The sequence below is a fragment of the Gymnoscopelus braueri genome (assembly GCF_963280865.1).
Source record: "Gymnoscopelus braueri genome assembly, chromosome: 8".
In the NCBI taxonomy this organism is placed as follows: domain Eukaryota; kingdom Metazoa; phylum Chordata; class Actinopteri; order Myctophiformes; family Myctophidae; genus Gymnoscopelus; species Gymnoscopelus braueri.
In genome coordinates this window covers 35,686,979-35,709,050 of record NC_137609.1, presented here as the reverse complement: position 1 = coordinate 35,709,050, position 22,072 = coordinate 35,686,979, and the positions used below count along the sequence as shown (strand labels likewise).

Here is a 22,072-nt window from a genome sequence, read left to right as displayed (position 1 = left end):
TTGACCATCAGGTCAAAATGTGTGTCAGATCCCATATGTCTATAGGTGAGAAATTACCTTTGACACAATCTAAATGTCTTAACATATTATACCATACATATTGGGCAAAATAACATTTTAGTCATAAAAATGTACATAGTGCCGCTTTAACTACAGCAATTTACAATTCACAGATGCTGCAATTCATTGCATAAAGGAGGGGTGGGGGGTCCAAAATGTATTTCAAAACTAGGTATTTAGTGTGTTGGTATTGGGCCAAGAATCACATACTATATTGATTGCACCCTTTAATATACAGTACTGCATAGGCCTAGTAGGCCTACTAAAGGTCCATACATTGTTGCATGTTTAGCTCACTGTCTAGAAGTCATGCACTGTATCATTTACATATTAATGTTGTTTTTCTTGACATTCCAATAAGCCATTAGTTTTAATTCCTTTCAGTATGGCATTGTATGCACATTGTATTCAATGGGCTAAACATGCAATAATACCAGTTTGATCCTTTGAATATCAATTTATTTTGACATCATCAAATGTGGAAGTTATACGAGTAAATACAATTGAAGCTTGACTTAAATACTTCGAATCTATCCTTTTAGTGATGGATTCCTATTTGTTACTGCACAAACATCTCTTACTTATCTGCAATCAAATGTTTTGATTTTTAATTGTCCACTGTTTCAGTTTCAACGTGATTCTCGAGTCTTGTGCTGCACACTGCGGCTTAGTCACTGCCGCTTCCTGGTAGCAAACCAACCAAACCTTTTTTCCTTGGAGGCCCATCTTCTTTATCTGACAAAAGTCACACCTTAGACTCCTACATGCACACTGATTCTCATCCCTATTGGCTGAAACATTGGTTTTGTTGTGTTTATTCCTTAATAAATATCTTGCTTGTTATTCCTATAATTGTGCTCTATTTCCATTTTGTTACGAATCTGAGCCAGTTTGTAACAACTTGAATAAGGAAAAGAGAAACACTGCCACCTATTGGTGGTCCTGATAACGAATAACAACAGTTGTTAAAACTGAAAGGTTGTGAGTTCTGAAATGAACAAGGAGTATTGAACAAGAAGAGATCAGATACTGTATGTCATCTTCTACCACTTAGAAGCTGGCGTTACAAGTTTGATTGAATGCAAGTCAAGGAGAATCAGGGGGACAAGTGTATGAATAACATATTCTAGTTATTGTGACCTTTGTCAAATAACCACTTCAAGAAAACAAAACAACATATCACATATTTTCTGAACTCTTGTTTTTCAATGTGCACAATAGAATAGACCAAAATGTGTTAAAGTTCTACTTTGGTAATGCCAAAGTTTACCAGTAGATGTCAGTCATGTGCAGCACTAACAGAAGGCAGAAAGGCCTCAGGATTTTGGTTCTCCATTCAGCCTCCTCTCAACCAAAGCCTAAAACCTCCTGACATTCACTCTAACTGAGTCTGACACTCTCTGATGTCATCTGACGGAGCTCAGCAGGACTGAACTCATACAAACTGGGGTTTCCACAGTAACCTTCTGTAGCGTTGTTGACTACTGTTGTTCCTAATGCAATTTACCCACTTTAACCTTATATACTTAGTTAACTGGGGTCCACGATGGCTCTATACTAGGTCGTCCGCTGTTATTTTCCTCTATACCAAATCTTTTTTTGTTGTTGCTGAAAATAGCTGATGAAAAAGTAATAACAGCACGTTGTGAGCTTGAGGATTATTTTTGCCTATTGTAAGGAATTGTAAGGATCAGTGGAGGATTGATCGTCTAGTCAGTAAGAATACTCTGAAGATTCTTGCAGGGGCCCTCATTCAAGGTCATTATGATTATGCATGCACTTCATGGTATCACAACACCTCCAAGGCCTTAAAAACAAGGCTCCAAACATCCCAAAACAAACTTGTAAGGCTACTTCTTGGCCTCAATCACAAAACCCATCTAACCCCTGCTCATTTTGCTAGGATTGGATGGCTTAGGGTTGAGGACAGAGTACAGCAACTTGCTATGGGCCTGGTCTTCAAGATACACCACAACATTGGGATCCCCCTGTATTTGTCAAAATACTTCCAAAATGTTAATGAAGTCCATGATCATAACACCAGAGGCAGCTCCACAAATCATGTTCAACCCAGATTTGGCTCAACTAAGGGAATGAACTCGTTCTCATACTATTCATCAAAAATGTGGAATGCCCTACCAAAAGGAGTAAAGGAGTGTAAAACCCTACTCACTTTCAAAACTGCCCTAAAGATACACCTTCAGGAGGCTGCAATTCGAAAATGGCCCCTGTCTAAGTCTTAACCTATAACCCCCCCTTCATTTTCCTCTTTTGTATATATATATATATATATATTTTTTCTCTCTTCATACCAGTAACCTGAAAGCTGATTGTATGACATTCTGTATAGTAGTGTGTATATCTGTCTGCCTCTTATATATCATCATGATTTGTGTGCATGGGGTTCTCATCTTAAACAAGCTTAGTGCTTAATGAGAGTTCCAGTTTAGTAGACCTTGTATTGTGAATTTGTACTTCCATGTACTGTTATGTACTATCCTATTCTCATGTCTTACTAAATAAACTACATCAATCAATCGATCAGTTATTTTCGCCAAATGTTTGCCCAAGAGTTCACGTGCATGGCTAACCATGTCATAGTGGGGTGAAAAGGCTGTGCATTAACTCATTTTCAGGTTTTAATTTCATGCAAAATGATTTTCAGGTTTTAATTTCATGCAAACTGACTGTACCAAGGTTCATGCACTGTGCATATACCTGTCCGATTTTCATCATTCTAGAATTGCTGTAATTGTAACAATTCATCATAGAAGAGAGTTCTCTATGAGAGAGCAGGTGGCAAATGTAATGAATTTGAGTATCAGCATGGTCACATATCTGTGTTTAACCAATAAACAGTTGTTTCACGTCCTGGGATCACAATGAACACCTCTGTCTGATATATACCACACACTACTAATTAAAACCTCTGTAAAAAAATATATATGGAAATTGTTGTTTTATAATGAGAATATTTTGACGTTTATACATATATTCCGACACCTAAGAAAACAGCAGAGACTTTCATAATTATGTTTTATTCATCATTCATCAGGTAATTAATGATACTCAAAGTATTTTTTGTTTTTTTTGTTAAAAGTTAAAGCTCTATATTCTGATTGTAATCATTGCTATAGATGGTTTGTATACATGTAGTAACGGGGGTCTCTGCATCTAGCTATTTTATATTGTTCTAATTACAATTTGGTCTACTCATTTCTTTGTGTCTTCACTTCCAATTTCATTCGTTTCTTCTGTATCCTGTATGAGTTCTCTCTCCTGATTGTACATAATTGGTATCCTGGCCTGAAAAAATTATTTTCTGTTCATTAAAGAGCTGGAGACACAGGGAGAATCCTGTTAGTGAACAGACAATGATTACTAAATAAGAAAAAGAGGTTGCGCATCAACAATGGGTTCTCAGTGGAGTGCTAGACCCAAATTCAGTATACATATAAAAAAAAGGAATTAAAACAATTCCAAAAAGGTAGCACATCCAAAAAAAATCAATTAAATGGAGGACAAATTACTCACATTTCCACTTTTTTTATTGGCACACCAATAAATTGAACGCTTACGCGTTTCGGCTATGAGCCTTCCTCAGAGCATTCATATCACATCAATTCAACTCACTTTATACAAAGGGTCAGAGTTCACCAACAGCTGAAATCTCAAGTCAATCTCCAAGGTCCAATCACTAGTATGCAAGAACACAGACAACTACAGGTAATTTGAGGCATATATCATAAAGTAACAAATTAACACATCCAATACACAGTGAAGGGGTATCAAAGATAGTCTTAACCCAAAAAGCATTTTAAGCTCTAATCGTCATTAAGTCCATTGGGTGTCATAGTGTTGAGTGTGTATATCCACTGCATTTCTCTCTGGGCCAGTTTCTTTAGAATATCACCTCCTCTGATAGGCATCACAATTTTCTCAATCCCACAGAATTTTAATGAAGAGGGTGAACCATGATTTGCTTCAGCATAATGTTTTGCAATTGCATAATCCATATTTCCTGTACGGATTGCAGTTTTGTGCTCTGATATTCTTTGTTTGAGGGGTCGTTTAGTTTGTCCTACGTATGCTAGACCACAGGGACATAACAGCATGTAAATCACATGTGTCGATTTGCAGTTGATAAATTCATGAATAGGAATCTTCCTTCCAGTGTGGGGATGATTGAATGATTTCTTGTCTGTTGTGTTGTTGCAACAGGCACAGTTACCACATCTATACATTCCAGTTGTTGTCAGCCATGTGGTCTTCTTTTGAACCATATTTTTGTACATGACTGTACCTTTGATTGTGGGTGCTCTCCTAAATGCAACAAGGGGTGGGGATTTGCAGAGGTCTTTCACAGATGGCTCTGTTTGGAGAACATGCCAGTGTCTGTTGAGTATCTTTTTGATTTGTGAAGCACAGTGGTTATATTCAGTACAAAAACAAGCCCGACTTGGATTTTTTGTTTTTGGTGCATTAGATAAGAGATCAGAGCGGGAGGTGTTATTGGCATATTGTATGGCTTTCTGAATAGAATTGGAAGAATAGCCCCAATGATTACTATCAGAATATAGAGCTATTTAGCATTTATTTTCACAAAAGAAACTGTTTGTGAATAAAATGTATTGTTAATCTCATATTATGTAATTCCATTTTGCTCATCACAGTATAGCTTTAGAACAGCTATAACAGGTATTTGTTTTTTGACATAGATTTTTCTGAACAGATAAAGCATCACACAACATGGTAATTATTTACACCCCTGATTTGAGCTGGATACTGATTATAATCATCTCTTAATATAATCTTAATATAGTGCCCATAGCATCACATGCTTGAGCAGCCCTTTACTTCCATTGCACAGAGCATGATCCAAGTCCAGTACACAAAGGATTATGGTCACCATAGTCTTTACTAATTTGACTCATTATGATCTGGATTGGTTTAATAACTCTCATCTGCAATCTGCAAGTTTCAGCTCATCAAAACCAATCGAAAACTCTGGTGAAAAGGACTTTATTCAATCATGTCTGACAACTGTATGAGTTGTAACAGGAATCTTTGGTAGGCTGTGTTAAAATGCAAAGCAAACAACTACCATATTGTACACACTGTATCACTTTAAAAAATAAAAATAAAAAACAACAAAGAAAAAATGTTAAACATTTTGAATACAGCACATGTTTAAAACAAAGGAGTAAAAGTAATAGATTCATAAAGCCCTGTAAATGTAATAGGTTTTAGAGTTAAACATGTAAGGTCTAATCTGTTTTCCTTTTCATTTTGTCCTGCCAACATAAATACAACGACAGGGACATTCTAAGTAGTAAACAAGAGGGTTAGAATTAAAGAACCCACTGATCACTTTATTCTTTTTGATATAAATATCGAAAAAATACTTTTGTCTGTTTTCTTTATTATTAATATACACAGTCCAACCTCAAAGTCAGTGGTGTACTGGTCCTGAACAGTTTGTAAAATTTTGTCAGAGAGGAGAGTTTCTCCTTTTTCTACCATAGCCATGTACACTGCCTTTCCTCTCATTTCCTTCAGGGACTTAATGCGATCCATGTAGCCTGGTTTGCATTCAGCCTTCTCTCCCTCAATGAGCCGGTCAATGTAGGCCTACTCTGGAGTGGAAAGTGGATTGGGCTTCAGTGCGATATCTTTCAGTCTGTGTGACATCTCCATAAGATTTACCACCTGCAGCTGCAGATCATCATATTCTGCATCAAATTTAGCGATCATGTCCAACACACATCTTTTTCTTTAAAGCTGTTTGATACTTTTCTCGTATATCTTTCACTGTTCGCTTTTCTTTGACATCAGAAATCTCTGTTTTGTGATTTTCAAGTATTTGAGCTGTTTGTTTTATCTCATCGAGCTTAGCTAACGCAAGTATGACCTGCTTCTGCAAGTTTTCAACCAAGGTTCCAAGCTTCTTTCGTTCTCCGAGGACCTCCTTTGTTAAAGTCAAACTTTTTGTACTAATTAGGTTCAAAGCTTTGAAGAAGTTCTTCATGCTTTTGACACGCATGTCCCAAAACATTTTATCAAAGGAGCCTACTTCATCCTCACGAGATTTGTTATTTGCAAACAAGGCAGAATTGTTTAATTTTAAATGAAGTGGCTGTCCCTCTTTTGTTGGACATGGGACCCCTGAGGCTTTGATTGCCTCCAGGACTGGTGGAATATTACCATCTGCAAATGTCACCAAAACCCTGATGTTGTCTTATATGTCTTTTCCAAAGATTGAGAGCAGAGAATCAAACACATATCTCTGTGTAGGTGTTAGCCGTGCAAGAGAGGCTGGAGCAACAAAACAAACTGCATCAATTTCAGAGACACCATGTGGGTCTTTGAAAAGTTTGTTCAGCTGCTCTGAGATCAGCCAGTCTCTTTGTATTCTCTGAATGTCACCAAAACATGGTGTGTCAATGATGGTTAGTGAATAGTTAATCTGAAATCCCTCTTGATGGTTAATCTTGTATACAGTGACTTCAGATGTCTGACTCACATTTTGAGCAGTTGTTTGATCCTCATCAATTAACGTGAACCGAGATGAATCCTCCCATTGGACACCCAGTATGTAGTTGATCATCCCATTGATGAGGGTGGTCTTTCCCGCTCCAATTTCTCCAAGAACCATGATGGTGCGATGTTGCCTCTTGCTTTCCTTCCCAAAACTATAGCTCTTGCATCCACAAATGTCTATCTTTTTTTATTTCCAGAGGAACCTTGTAAACTATGGGTGACCCTGAATTGATGAGTGTGCATTTAGGCCTGTAGAATTCAGACGTTGACATGCCTCTGTTGTCTGAACAGGGACTGTAATGCTTTCCTTGCTTCTACCAGCTACACCACACTCACATCTGATTCTAACTGCATAGCTGCATTGGTTCAAGGCCAGAAATGATGGCCTTTTCAGCTTTTGATGTCAGTTTATTCCACTGCAGTTGTTCATGTTTCATTCCAGTGGATACCTTTACGTACTCCACACTGTAGCTCTCCACAGTCACACCATCGGATTCGGATTCACGGATTCACTTTTATTGTCACTTAGATGCACAGGTACATACATGTGAAAAACTTATGCTCGGAAGCTCCAATAATAAAACAATAAAAACATGATAAAACAACCTAAAAACGCTCATAAGCAATAAATAAACAAACACAGGCAAATCAGTTTAAGGAAAGTGCATAGTGCAGAGTACAGTTATTGCACATTTCATTTTCCACTGTCATTTAACAGCCTGATGGCCTGTGGGAAGAAACTGTTCCTCAGCCTGCTGGTACGTGCTGAGAGGATCTTGTATCCCTTTACCCTTCTTGATTTTAGTGGGGAAAATAGTATTTTATGGGGGTGGGTGGGGTCTTTAATGATCTCCAAGCGTAGTGGGTTTCTCCCAGTTAACTGATAGTTCATGTGAGAATGCTTCAACTCAACCCTGTCTCCAGGCTGAAACGTTTCTATCGTACGGTTCTGCAGTATACCAAATCGTTAGGATTGAACGTTTCGTTGGTCTGCTGTCTGAGGATCAGACGTCTGTATTGAACGTCTGGTCTATGCGACGTAAATACATCCCGAATCAAATAATAATAATAATAATAATAATAATAACTAGCACTAATTAATTGTTTTTAGAGCTGTTAAAATGTTTAACACTGGGTTTTTCTGTTCAGGGCCAGGCACGCACCGTATTGAATGTATGTATTTGCTGTTAATATCCCGAATCAAATAATAATAATAATAATTAGCCATAATTAATTGTGTTTAGAGCATTAAGAATGTTTAATGCAGGGGTTTAATGTTCAGGGCCAGACGAGCACCTTTTTTAAATAGCCTAGTTGCCTGTATTAACTGTATTCATATTAAAACAAATTTCATCGAACTCAGCGTCACTCAACTTGAACCGTGCGTCTACTGACTTCACTGGCTGGCCCTCTGCCAACTGGACACACTGCTCGGTATCTGAACGTGTACTCTGTGTCTGGAGTCAAATTGGACACTGTGACTTCATCAGCTTTAGATGCAGTCTGTTGTTGCCAGTCATCTTGTCCAGTAACACAGTACTCAATAGAGTAGTGGCTGATGTCTTCTGCTCCAAATCCTGGTGGTTGCATCTTGAGTGTCACACTGGTACGGGTTATGTCAGTTGCTTCTGTTTTTTCAGGTTTTGAAGGTGGCTCAAAATTGTCATTGACCTCAACCCCACCCTTATAAAGGTAGATGCTTGCACCCTTTTGACTCTCATTTGGTATAGCTGTTGTTAGGAAGTGGATATTCTTGTTTTCCTTGTTGGCCTCTGAAAAATCAATGAGAAGCTTTGCTTTCTGTCTCAGTGATTGATAGACATCTTTTGAAAAGTACCATTGTTCCTTTTCTACATCATGGGTATGAAGTGCAGTATCTTGTGTGTTCACTTGTTTGGATATTTCGCTTAAGTAGGTTGATAAAGTTGACAGATATGGTTCAGCCATTTGCAATGACGTGAAAGCAAAGCATACAACATGCTCTGTTTCTGGACTGGAGATTATTTGATCAAGTTCATTATGACTTGAGACAATCTTTGTGTTTTTCATCATGTCAGTAAGGGACTTGATGATGTTTATTTCTCTCTCTTTGCAGCGCATCCACTCACTCAGGTCTTTGTTGTTGAAAGGAGATGAGTGTCTTCTTTTCAGGACCTCTGCAAGCGCACTCTCCTCTTCCCCACCTCCTCTGATTGAAACAAGTTTCTCTGACAAGGTTTTCTGAAAGTCCAGCTTGTACTCTTCACACAGATTTTTAAAATCTTTCAGCTTCTTGCTAATCTGTGGGAACTGTTGTGCCACAGTCCTGTGCAGTGCATCATTGCACCTCAGTTCCAGTTCACCGAAGTCCTCCAGGACACTTTGAACTCTATTCACCAGTCCAATGCTAATCTGACGAACAAGCTGAGCTGCTTTAGAGTCTAAAACCTGCAAAGGCGTCAGCCAGACCTTCACTGGTACAGCATTCTCTCCCTTTGATCCCAGTAACTCTGGCAGGCTTTGGTAAGCTTCTATTGCATCCTTAAAAGACACTGGATTTTTCTTCAGTGAAAAGTCCCCATGGAACTTGCAGGAGAATTTCTCACTTTTTGAAATTTCCTTGCCTTCTATTTGTAAAGATCCTTGACCATCTATTGCCAGGAATGGAATCTGTTTGATTATTACCTTCATGTTGCCTTCAATGTGTTGACAATTCTCTTCATGAGACACATCACGGTCAAATACAAAGAAGGCGTGTGCCCCTTTAAGGATACCAGTGACAACATGTGTTGCCATGTTAGAATCAAAGACGTGTGAATGTTTTATATTGCTTGGTCCAAGTGTATTCATTGACAGTTCTTGGAACTCTGTGGTAACTTTGTATTTTAATGTTACTCTGGCCTGATTTTGTGAAGTCTTGCAATCTTTGAGATATTTGGCAGAGCCACCAACCTCTACCAGTCCAGCCAAGAAACTTGCTTTCAAGGAAGCTTTAACATCCAGTGATGAAGTTTTGTACTCTATTGTTTCAGATGTGACTATTTCCAATTCAGTGTTGAGCTGGGGTCTTGTTCTTGTGTCCTTTAGTAGATCTTCAAAATCCCACAATGTAAAGCCTGTAATAGATGAAATAAACAGCAAGTTACCTTCATCACTTGTTTCACTGTGGTTGATGAATAAAATATATATTTTGTAAACAGCCTTGGAATTCATCCAGAATACAGGTGAAGTGTGTATTTCTTCCTTATTTTATTTTCATCTTTGCCCATACATTATCCTCGCTATCTGTTCCATATTGTTATTTTTTGTTTATTGATTGCAAAGTTATGTTGTGGAAAAACATTTGAAATAGCTTCACTAATTCCTGACAGAAACATTTTATAATGACATTATGTTATAAATGCATTATAATCTTCTTACTAATAATACTAGTATAATTACAGTTATAAGCACTCATAACTCATATTGCTTTGTAACAATGAGTCACACTATGTGGTATTTGGGTGCTTTAACCACTAGCATCCCTATTCTGGGGAGAACGTTCACCTAGAATAGCAGATGTACAAGCATACGTGTCATGTTGCAACGCAATGTGGTGTAGAGGGGAAAAGGAGCAGATCTAGTATAGAGCCCTGGGGACTCCGGTCAAATAAGTGAATCAAGTTGTTAATTAAAATGGTCATAAATGGTTGTGTGATGTTCTTGCATAGATTTAAGTATATGTTTTACTTAAATTAATACACTTATGATTAATTATACATTTCTATTACAGCTATTATAATTGTAATTAACTCTGATCGTGGCCAAAACAAAAATACAAAAATAATTGAAATCCGCCATCTTTGAACTTCTGGTACCGTAATGAAACCGGAAACAATTGCTATTGGATGTAACCGCAGCAAGGGCGGGTCTTCACTTGGTAGAACCAGCAAAAGCCGTAGAAACATACCCTACTCTATCATTCATTTTTAAATGAATGGGACCATAATTTACTAAACGCATATCATGATGATTTAAAAAAGACTTTAAACTAGCGATTGAAAACATAAAGTGTTTATGAAAGTATTTACTAAGGTAATGAAATCAAGTGTAAAGTCCGCCCGTTCATTTCTATTGAGAATAATTTTTACTGCAACCAGCACTGCTCTGCAGAAGGTGAACTAGCGCCATCTGCTGGGCCATTAATAGGAACAGCATGCTGTAAGAGAACCTGGAAATGAGCTTCAATTCCAGTGCCGGGGGTTTGCCCACTGGTCCAGAGCCAATCTCCTAAATCTCTGTACTTATTTATGTTGTATGCTGCCTGCCAATAGGCCAAGGAAGACATGCCATCCCAATTGTTTCATGGTGGTGCTAAACCAGTCCACTTTGCGTTTTGGCACATATCTTTTGAACTGTAGGCCCACATAGGTCATGCCCATTTCTGCCTAAAAATAATTTCTGCCATTTTGCATTTTCTTCAAAACTACTTCTACAGATTCTTTACAAAACTCGCACAAACTTCTACACATTATACCCGAAATATTGCAACACATCTTTACTTGTTAATTTGTGTATATAACACATATATTATAGCTTTTAGTGTCACACTTATCTTCATTTTGCGTCACGCTTTATAATCTGAATACAGCATTAGGCTTGTAAGTTGAATTCTCACTGGGAGTACCTCACATAAAACATCTAAGTAATAATACTGGAGTATTAGTAGTATCATTAGATCTGTTTAAAAACATAAACGGCAGTATAGTCTATAGTCACATCCTACATTTAAAGCTGTATACTGTACCTGGGATAAGTGAGTCTCTGCGACAGTCATAGAGCATGCCAAGGCTGAAGGGTCGACCAAGCGCTGCCAGCTCTATAGTTTGTCTCCTCTCTGGATCCATGGCTTACACTGCACTGGAGAAAATAAATCATTCATTCATTCTAAATGAGTTATAGTAGAAATACATAATAACAACACATCAATGACCGATATGCCCATTTATTTAAGGAGCCCAGTTATGGGCATATACTGATGCCATCAGGTATCTCCATATGTGGGCACACAAGAGATAAGAACAGATGATACAGAGATCTCCATATATGGGCATAAAAGGGACATTAAGATGAATTAAGATCTATGTTTGGCAACGGTAAGGTGGGAATTATCTCCTTCTCTCTGAAACTAAACTAGATGAGTCTGTGAATGATTCTGAATTTGAGATTGAAGGTTATTTGGAAGGATAAAGATTATTTGGGGGCAGGGTGTGTATCTAGGAGAGAACTACCCTTACCTTCAATACACTGTCTTTGAATGCATTGATGAGAAGAGTTTTGCTTCGGGTCGGGTATGAACACTTTTTAACACATTTAAGAGTTATTGATCCGAACATGAAGCAAATTTTTACTCCAAACGTCTAGTAGATGAAAAGTGCACCAGAGATAACAATGTGTTGTCATAGTAACACGGCAGACAGCTGCATACCATCAATTTCAGTGTGAGGGGAGATCCTTTCTGACAAAGTGCCTCATCTGCTGGACATACTGTATATGTCTACAATCTGTGCACTATTGCAAAACACATATATATATACATATATATATATATATATATATATATATATATATATATATATATATATATATATATATATATATATAATGTATATGTGTGTGTGTCTTTAACAACACATACCGCAACACACTTTTACACGTCTTCTGGTTGAATATTTAATTACAGTAAACCTCAAAGTGACACCTTGACAGTAGAATCCTCTGAGTCTGAGCATAATAATGCATTATGACCAGCAGTTATATAACATTATAAACATGGTTATAAGTCGTTATACATGATTATAAACATGTATAACAAGCATTATAATGCCTCATAAGGGCATTATATTGCAATATAAATGAGCTTATAAAGCATTATAGAGGTGACCGATTGGGATGCAAGGGTTTAAGTGGTTAAAGGTGCCTCAAAGAGCCAATGAGACGTCCCAAGAACCAAAAAAGGGAACCATTCTGGTTCTATTTTACTTTAGTATTTCCTTTTTTTTAATAGGCTACTTTGTGCTTCTACTCCATTACAACTCAGAGGCAAATATCACACTTTTACTCCACGACACTTATTAGACAACTTTTGTTACTAATTACTTTGCAGATTTAGATGACTATTATTGCGAAATATACATTAACCACTTAAGCCCTATTTTATACTTTGGGTATTTGAAAATAGCCGATCTACAAGCTCACAACGCATCGCATCATGACTTGTCGTGAGCTCGTAGATCGGCTATTCATAAAAAGGCACATTTTGAAAGGTTTACTTTACCGGAAGTATATGTTAAAGCCAATACTTTTGTATTTTTACTCAAGTAAAACTTTGCATACAGCACTTTTAGACTAACAGCACATGCAAGTATTGCTGCTTTTGCTTGAGTAAAATAAATGTGATTACTTTTTCCACGTCATACAGTTGTATTGTCCAATGTAACACCATCAGTGTTGGCAGATGTACGATAATGATCATATTTATTGATAAGGTTACCCTCTCGAGGATCTGTGATCAATAATGCAGAAAATGCCCAAATGTACGATCAATTCAGAAAAGGTGCATGAATTTACCAAATTCCCTGGCTACTGATCCACAACGTGGATTGAGAACAAAAAGGCAACCTGACCCTAGATGTGTACTTGGAGGCATTAAAACACCAGTTCCAGGCTTGTATTAGATTAGAGTGAGGTCAAGGAAGTTGCCATGCAGCCTATGTGGTGAGTTTTCCTCAAGTAGTAGTCTCAAACGAAGTTTTTTCTTACAATAGATAACAATATTTTCTGTGAAATTACATATTTAAACCTGTAATTTGTCTTTTTTTATGCCTCCATTAAGATCAGTTAACATTTTACACCTTTCAGAATACTAAACACCATCAATTTTCTTTGTTGGATTATCCTGCCAATTCAATTCAATTCAATTCAATTCAATTCAATTCAATTCAATTCAATTCAATTCAATTCAATTCAATTCAATTCAATTCAATTCAATTCAATTCAATGTGATCCTGTATGTCCTTACCTGTCACAAGTCGTGATGAATCCAACGTCCTCGTCTGTAGAAATGCAAATGTAATTGCAATGGATGAAATTTCCTTCAAATGTAATTGTTGAATGTGTTGTAGTTGCAGTCAGTCACACAGTGTCAGGCAGGCGTGATACTAAAATGTGTTTCTAATACCTGTTATATACAGAGACTGGGCGGAGACACATTGATAGAGAGATACAGTACAAACAAACTAATGAAGCTCCACCCACAATGTGTGTGTGTGTGTGTGTGTGTGTGTGTGTGTGTGTGTGTGTGTGTGTGTGTGTGTGTGTGTGTGTGTGTGTGTGTGTGTGTGTGTGTGTGTGTGTGTGTGTGTGTGTGTGTGTGCGTGCGTGCGTGTGTGCGTGTGTGTGTGTTTCAGTGGTGGAAAAAGTTCTCAAATTTGTTACTTATGTAAAAGTATCAATACTGCCGAAATTTATATAGGGCTGAAGTGGTTAATGTATGTTTTGTAATAATAATAATAAAAATCTCCAAAGTAACTAGTAACTAAAGTTTGCAAAATTCTACTTAAGTACAGTACTTAAGTAAATGAACATAGTTACTTTGTGTGTGTGTGTGTGTGTGTGTGTGTGTGTGTGTGTGTGTGTGTGTGTGTGTGTGTGTGTGTGTGTGTGTGTGTGTGTGTGTGTGTGTGTGTGTGTGTGTTTGTGCGTGTGCGTGCGCTCATGTGCGTGCACACGAGAGCGCTTGTATTTCTATACTTATGAGGACCAAATATCCCCACAAGTATAGAATTTGCCTGGTCCACACTCCACACAAGAAAAATGGTTGTGATTAAAACATATATTTAGAGGTTTACAATAAAATAAAATAAAATCAGGTTGGGGTTAGCGTTAGGATTAGGCATTTAGAGGTTAGGTTTAGGTGTTAGGTTTTCCCTATTTTATGCTTGTATTTATAGCTTTGAACTATACCGTAGTTTTTTTCAAAAAAAAAAGCCAATCTACAAGCTCACAATGTGTCAACGTGTTTTGAGATTCAGGTCAGGATCAAAAGTGACACCCAGGTTAAGGCACGCACACCTAGGAACGCACGGCCACATTTGTATTAAAAATGCTACTATTTTGCATTGCCACCCATCTTACAATGTGTTTTATCTATTCTTGTCTGATATACATATAAAGGGTTCAGTACTGTCTCCAGTCAACCATGAACTGTTTTACATGAGACATGGAGCTGGATACAAAAGTAAATTCTTAATTATATACTGTACATAAATTGGTCATAATGACCTAGTGGCTCCAATTTTCGTAATGAAAGGTTTTAAGATAAGTCCTTTTGCAGAAAACGGACAGGGGCGTCGGAGTATAGATGCTGAATATGGAAGGAAAAGGGAGAATGGAGAGGGAGTCCTGCACACTGTCTTCACTTATAAAGAATAAGTAATGAAAGGTTTAACATGTCATATTCTTGATAATCCTCAGAAAACTGTTGAAATGTCAAAGTTTGAGGAACTGTGGTGAGTGACATGGATTTCACAGCGGTTGTGTAAATAAGCAGCACACAATCATCTGTGCTTCCTCCAGCTTGAACATTGAACATTGCACCGGCTTCTGATGCTATCAATGCACTGAATGGGACATTATCCCGTGTAATCAGATGATTGAATGGTCTGAGTACTGTAGGTGAGATATTGACCTACCCACGTGTAATCAGACTATTGATTGGTGAGATACTGACTTACCCGGGGACAGAGCTGTCCCCACAACATGATTTACGATTCTGTGCCTACCGGTACATAACTCGGACGGCGCTGAGTCGGCTCAAGCGAACGTCGCAACGTTCGGCACAGCAACTCGCTCGCTTTGGCTCACTCAGTGGTGCCTCTCGTGGCTTCAGTTCACTTGAGACGGCGTGCCTCAGACACAGTCCAAAACTATACTTTATACAAAACACCTCCGTCGGTAGGTCAGTATCTCTTGATCCAATCAATAGTCTGATTAAACGTGGGTAGGTCAGTATCTCACCTAGACCATTCATTCATCTGACTAAACGTGATAATGTCCCATTCAGAGCATTGACAGCATCAGAAACGGTGAACATTGAGGCAAATAACATGATAAGGTTTCTCTTAGCTTGGCCACTGAGACACAGAGCATTTAGTGGTCAATCTTCATTGGTACAGACACATAGTTGGAAAAAAGATGAAGTGATGTGTATGTCCAACCCAAATTGGTTCATGTGCAGGGTAAACAACAACAACAACAACAACAACAATATAATGTGTGACATAACAGAAATGATGTTAGCCCTGTGACTGCTAGTATCAGTATATGAGAGGGGTCACACCACATTGATGTGTTTCTCTGTGTACGAGAGAGCACCATATCATCACTGTTGGGTGGAAACCTTGTAGGTGCAAAACCAGAGCTGGAACCCTGAACGGGCGCCTGTTGGGCCAAAGGGTCCAAAGGTCAGGGGGGCCCTCTAGGACATTTGGTCGACTGAGACCCATTGTTCCAGAGCCTGAATTTCAGAAGCTGAACCAAAAAGACCCCTTTGCTTCTTTCAGTTCACTCTCAGTTAGAAAGGTGTGGTGATATTATGTGGATATTATCGTTGTGAAGTTGTTGCTGATGAGACAAATACTTTACTTAAAATATTGCAAAAATATTCAGTTACATTATTCTTTTTCTCTGCAGAAGTCTTGTGAAATGCCGTGGGGTTTGTCGGAAAGTGTCTTTTCAAGTATAGCCTTTCTACACTGTGCAGCTTTGCTTATGAGACAAATGCATTTCCCATTCGACTTGACAAAAAATAATTAATCGTATGAGTTTTGTGTCATGGTGACATTGATGTCTTGTCAAATTAGTTGTGCTGGAAAATCAGAAGTCGTCTAGCACTAAACAGGTAACACACCTGGACGATTCATTTGCTGCCATGGTCATCCCTGTGTTAATTCGCGTGTGATTTGTAGGGTTCAGGGTTCACATTCAAACCAACAAATCTGAGTCTGTATGGATGGTGGACGACACCACACAAACTGTGTTTTACTTGAGCCATAGAGATGGGAGGCAAAGGGAATTATTACCCCTTAAAGCTATCCTCTTCTACCCCAAATTTTAACCCGGTTTGCTGCAGTGCTGCATTCGAGTCAGATTCTGTGTCTATCTAGGTGAGACATGACACAATCTGAATTTCTCCATAGAAGAGCAGGGAAACAAAATACAACCTACCCAATTGCACAAGTTATATTATATTAACATAATCTACCATACAGAAACAATTACAATTTTATTCATTAAAAAAGTTACATAGTGCTGCTTCAAGTTGTCCATGTTGCATTTCTTGCAATATCTGTAATGCAAATTAAAAAATAATATATAATTTCATGTTTTATTATTATTTTAACGACTTGGTGTTTTAATTAACCCTGGTGTCCCTATTTTGGGAAAGTCATTACATTTCTACAATCTACAAGCTCACAACACGCCGGTATGCAACATTTTGAGAGCCATCAAATAACAAGCTAATAACAAACACAATTGAAATGTTTTTGAAAATATAAAACACAACAAAAATATTGCTTAAGACTGAAGTAACATTGCATGTTTTGATAACTTTTTATTCCAGAGCAACGTTACAAGGAGCCAATTGAAGAGAGAGCCAGAGTGAGTGATCTGGCAGTAATTACATCCTGAAATGAACATGTGAGGGAGAAGAGAAAGTTTATAAATAGTGTATAAATGCTGCAGTGTATTGGATTTATGTCTGAATTTCATGTGAGATTGAAAGCTTGATGAGCTGGAGATTTATTTTTATTTTTTTATAACATCCTGTGATAAACATTTATTTTCATCCACAGTCCAAAGCCTAATTATTTTTAGACAAAAAAGTGTCATGAGACACTTCATTCAACAAAAACAAACAAACAAGCAAACAAACAAATGATTTAGCCTAGAGATAATGCATTAATCATAAGTTGTTGGTACAAATATTATTTGCACTTGTCTAAAGGAATCATAGATTTCATTTTGTATTGTTCTCCATCGCAATCATACACAGCATCCTCACTGGCATTAAATAACCCCCCCAAATATCAGGATACACACACACACACACACACACACACACACACACACACACACACACACACACACACACACACACACACACACACACACACACACACACACACACACACACACACACACACACACACACACACACACACACACACACACACACACACACACACACACACTCTCACTTCAGTATGTCACAGGAGCAATCCATATGAATTCAACAGTTACAGCATTATTCCTTTCCACATTGGCAAAGCAATCACCAAAAATCATTATTCCATATACCAACAGTCACACAAAATTCTATATCCAGTCCACTGCTTTTCTATTCCCTACATACAACATACCATTACATCTTGTCAACACAATGTTTCCCTCAATACAAGAGTCACAACAGGACTCCTAAAATAATGCTACACTATGGTATTATGAAAACATGATTGTCTTATTTAGTCATCAAATTAGCTAACCAATAGTCAATATGCTAATACCAATATTCAACAAGAGTAGAATAACAGTAAGAATAGTAAACGTATACAGCAGTAGTCCCATGTCAAAAGCAACGTTCAATTTGTGTGATGTTATTTCAGTAACATAAAAAGTTGACAAAGTCAACTCACTCAACTATAAGAGACTAGTAGGTTTTATGTTTGTGATGAGAGACATAATAGCACAATATTGTATGGCTTTCTGAATAGAATTGGAAGAATAGCCCCAATGATTACTATCAGAATATAGAGCTATTTAGCATTTATTTTCACAAAAGAAACTGTTTGTGAATACAATTTATTGTTAATCTCATATTATGTAATTCCATTTTGCTCATCACAGTATAGCTTTAGAACAGCTATAACAGGTATTTGTTTTTTGACATAGATTTTTCTGAACAGATAAAGCATCACATAACATGGTAATTATTTACACCCCTGATTTGAGCTGGATACTGATTATAATCATCACTTAATATAATCTTAATATAGTGCCCATAGCATCACATGCTTGAGCAGCCCTTTACTTCCATTGCACAGAGCATGATCCAAGTCCAGTACACAAAGGATTATGGTCACCATAGTCTTTACTAATTTGACTCATTATGATCTGGATTGGTTTAATAACTCTCATCTGCAATCTGCAAGTTTCAGCTCATCAAAACCAATCGAAAACTCTGGTGAAAAGGACTTTATTCAATCATGTCTGACAACTGTATGAGTTGTAACAGGAATCTTTGGTAGGCTGTGTTAAAATGCAAAGCAAACAACTACCATATTGTACACACTGTATCACTATAAAAAATAAAAATAAAATCACAAATAAAATCACAACAAAGAAAACATGTTTTCATGTTAAACATTTTGAATACAGCACATGTTTAAAACAAAGGAGTAAAAGTAATAGATTCATAAAGCCCTGTAAATGTAATAGGTTTTAGAGTTAAACATGTAAGGTCTAATCTGTTTTCCTTTTCATTTTGTCCTGCCAACATAAATACAACGACAGGGACATTCTAAGTAGTAAACAAGAGGGTTAGAATTAAAGAACCCACTGATCACTTTATTCTTTTTGATATAAATATCGAAAAAATACTTTTGTCTGTTTTCTTTATTATTAATATACACAGTCCAACCTCAAAGTCAGTGGTGTACTGGTCCTGAACAGTTTGTAAAATGTTGTCAGAGAGGAGAGTTTCTCCTTTTTCTACCATAGCCATGTACACTGCCTTTCCTCTCATTTCCTTCAGGGACTTAATGCGATCCATGTAGCCTGGTTTGCATTCAGCCTTCTCTCCCTCAATGAGCCGGTCAATGTAGGCCTACTCTGGAGTGGAAAGTGGATTGGGCTTCAGTGCGATATCTTTCAGTCTGTGTGACATCTCCATAAGATTTACCACCTGCAGCTGCAGATCATCATATTCTGCATCAAATTTAGCGATCATGTCCAACACACATCTTTTTCTTTAAAGCTGTTTGATACTTTTCTCGTATATCTTTCACTGTTCGCTTTTCTTTGACATCAGAAATCTCTGTTTTGTGATTTTCAAGTATTTGAGCTGTTTGTTTTATCTCATCGAGCTTAGCTAACGCAAGTATGACCTGCTTCTGCAAGTTTTCAACCAAGGTTCCAAGCTTCTTTCGTTCTCCGAGGACCTCCTTTGTTAAAGTCAAACTTTTTGTACTAATTAGGTTCAAAGCTTTGAAGAAGTTCTTCATGCTTTTGACACGCATGTCCCAAAACATTTTATCAAAGGAGCCTACTTCATCCTCACGAGATTTGTTATTTGCAAACAAGGCAGAATTGTTTAATTTTAAATGAAGTGGCTGTCCCTCTTTTGTTGGACATGGGACCCCTGAGGCTTTGATTGCCTCCAGGACTGGTGGAATATTACCATCTGCAAATGTCACCAAAACCCTGATGTTGTCTTATATGTCTTTTCCAAAGATTGAGAGCAGAGAATCAAACACATATCTCTGTGTAGGTGTTAGCCGTGCAAGAGAGGCTGGAGCAACAAAACAAACTGCATCAATTTCAGAGACACCATGTGGGTCTTTGAAAAGTTTGTTCAGCTGCTCTGAGATCAGCCAGTCTCTTTGTATTCTCTGAATGTCACCAAAACATGGTGTGTCAATGATGGTTAGTGAATAGTTAATCTGAAATCCCTCTTGATGGTTAATCTTGTATACAGTAGCCTCGGAAACCCAGGCTTTTTTTTTTGTTACAAAAGAAAAAAAGCCTGGGGGAGCGATGCAGGAACGATGGTCTTGGACCTTGTTATCTCCTAACCAATCAGAGTGCAGAGGGGCGTCGCTCTAAATTTGGTGACGTCAGCGTGCTCCGTGCACAGGCCGAGGGGGGGAGGGGAGGCGGGGACATAGATTGGTGAAGCAATAGGAAGCCACGCACAAATCCAGGGGGCTGTGTTTGGGTCCGCCCTTCAAGACCATGGATTGAGCTCGTAGCCTCAGGCTATGTATACAGTGACTTCAGATGTCTGACTCACATTTTGAGCAGTTGTTTGATCCTCATCAATTAACGTGAACCGAGATGAATCCTCCCATTGGACACCCAGTATGTAGTTGATCATCCCATTGATGAGGGTGGTCTTTCCCGCTCCAATTTCTCCAAGAACCATGATGGTGCGATGTTGCCTCTTGCTTTCCTTCCCAAAACTATAGCTCTTGCATCCATCAATGTCTATCTTTTTTTATTTCCAGAGGAACCTTGTAAACTATGGGTGACCCTGAATTGATGAGTGTGCATTTAGGCCTGTAGAATTCAGACGTTGACATGCCTCTGTTGTCTGAACAGGGACTGTAATGCTTTCCTTGCTTCTACCAGCTACACCACACTCACATCTGATTCTAACTGCATAGCTGCATTGGTTCAAGGCCAGAAATGATGGCCTTTTCAGCTTTTGATGTCAGTTTATTCCACTGCAGTTGTTCATGTTTCATTCCAGTGGATACCTTTACGTACTCCACACTGTAGCTCTCCACAGTCACACCATCGGATTCGGATTCACGGATTCACTTTTATTGTCACTTAGATGCACAGGTACATACATGTGAAAAACTTACGCTCGGAAGCTCCAATAATAAAACAATAAAAACATGATAAAACAACCTAAAAACGCTCATAAGCAATAAATAAACAAACACAGGCAAATCAGTTTAAGGAAAGTGCATAGTGCAGAGTACAGTTATTGCACATTTCATTTTCCACTGTCATTTAACAGCCTGATGGCCTGTGGGAAGAAACTGTTCCTCAGCCTGCTGGTACGTGCTGAGAGGATCTTGTATCCCTTTACCCTTCTTGATTTTAGTGGGGAAAATAGTATTTTATGGGGGTGGGTGGGGTCTTTAATGATCTCCAAGCGTAGTGGGTTTCTCCCAGTTAACTGATAGTTCATGTGAGAATGCTTCAACTCAACCCTGTCTCCAGGCTGAAACGTTTCTATCGTACGGTTCTGCAGTATACCAAATCGTTAGGATTGAACGTTTCGTTGGTCTGCTGTCTGAGGATCAGACGTCTGTATTGAACGTCTGGTCTATGCGACGTAAATACATCCCGATTCAAATAATAATAATAATAATAATATTAATAACTAGGACTAATTAATTGTTTTTAGAGCTGTTAAAATGTTTAACACTGGGTTTTTCTGTTCAGGGCCAGGCACGCACCGTATTGAATGTATGTATTTGCTGTTAATATCCCGAATCAAATAATAATAATAATAATTAGCCATAATTAATTGTGTTTAGAGCATTAAGAATGTTTAATGCAGGGGTTTAATGTTCAGGGCCAGGCGAGCACCTTTTTTAAATAGCCTAGTTGCCTGTATTAACTGTAATTCATATTAAAACAAATTTCATCGAACTCAGCG

The 22,072-nt window shown here is 37.9% G+C and overlaps 1 protein-coding gene across 1 annotated transcript; it reads right to left on the bottom strand.

Annotated features, from left to right (window-relative positions):
• Window positions 1-7,965: 7,965 nt before the first annotated feature.
• LOC308090816 (stonustoxin subunit alpha-like) lies at window positions 7,966-11,465 on the bottom strand (the record flags this gene model as incomplete). The annotated part of the gene is made up of 2 exons (XM_080436089.1): window positions 7,966-9,695; window positions 11,366-11,465. 2 exons carry the CDS (start codon window positions 11,463-11,465, stop codon window positions 7,966-7,968), a joined length of 1,830 nt encoding a protein of 609 aa, XP_080292215.1.
• Between the last annotated feature and the right edge of the window lie 10,607 nt (window positions 11,466-22,072).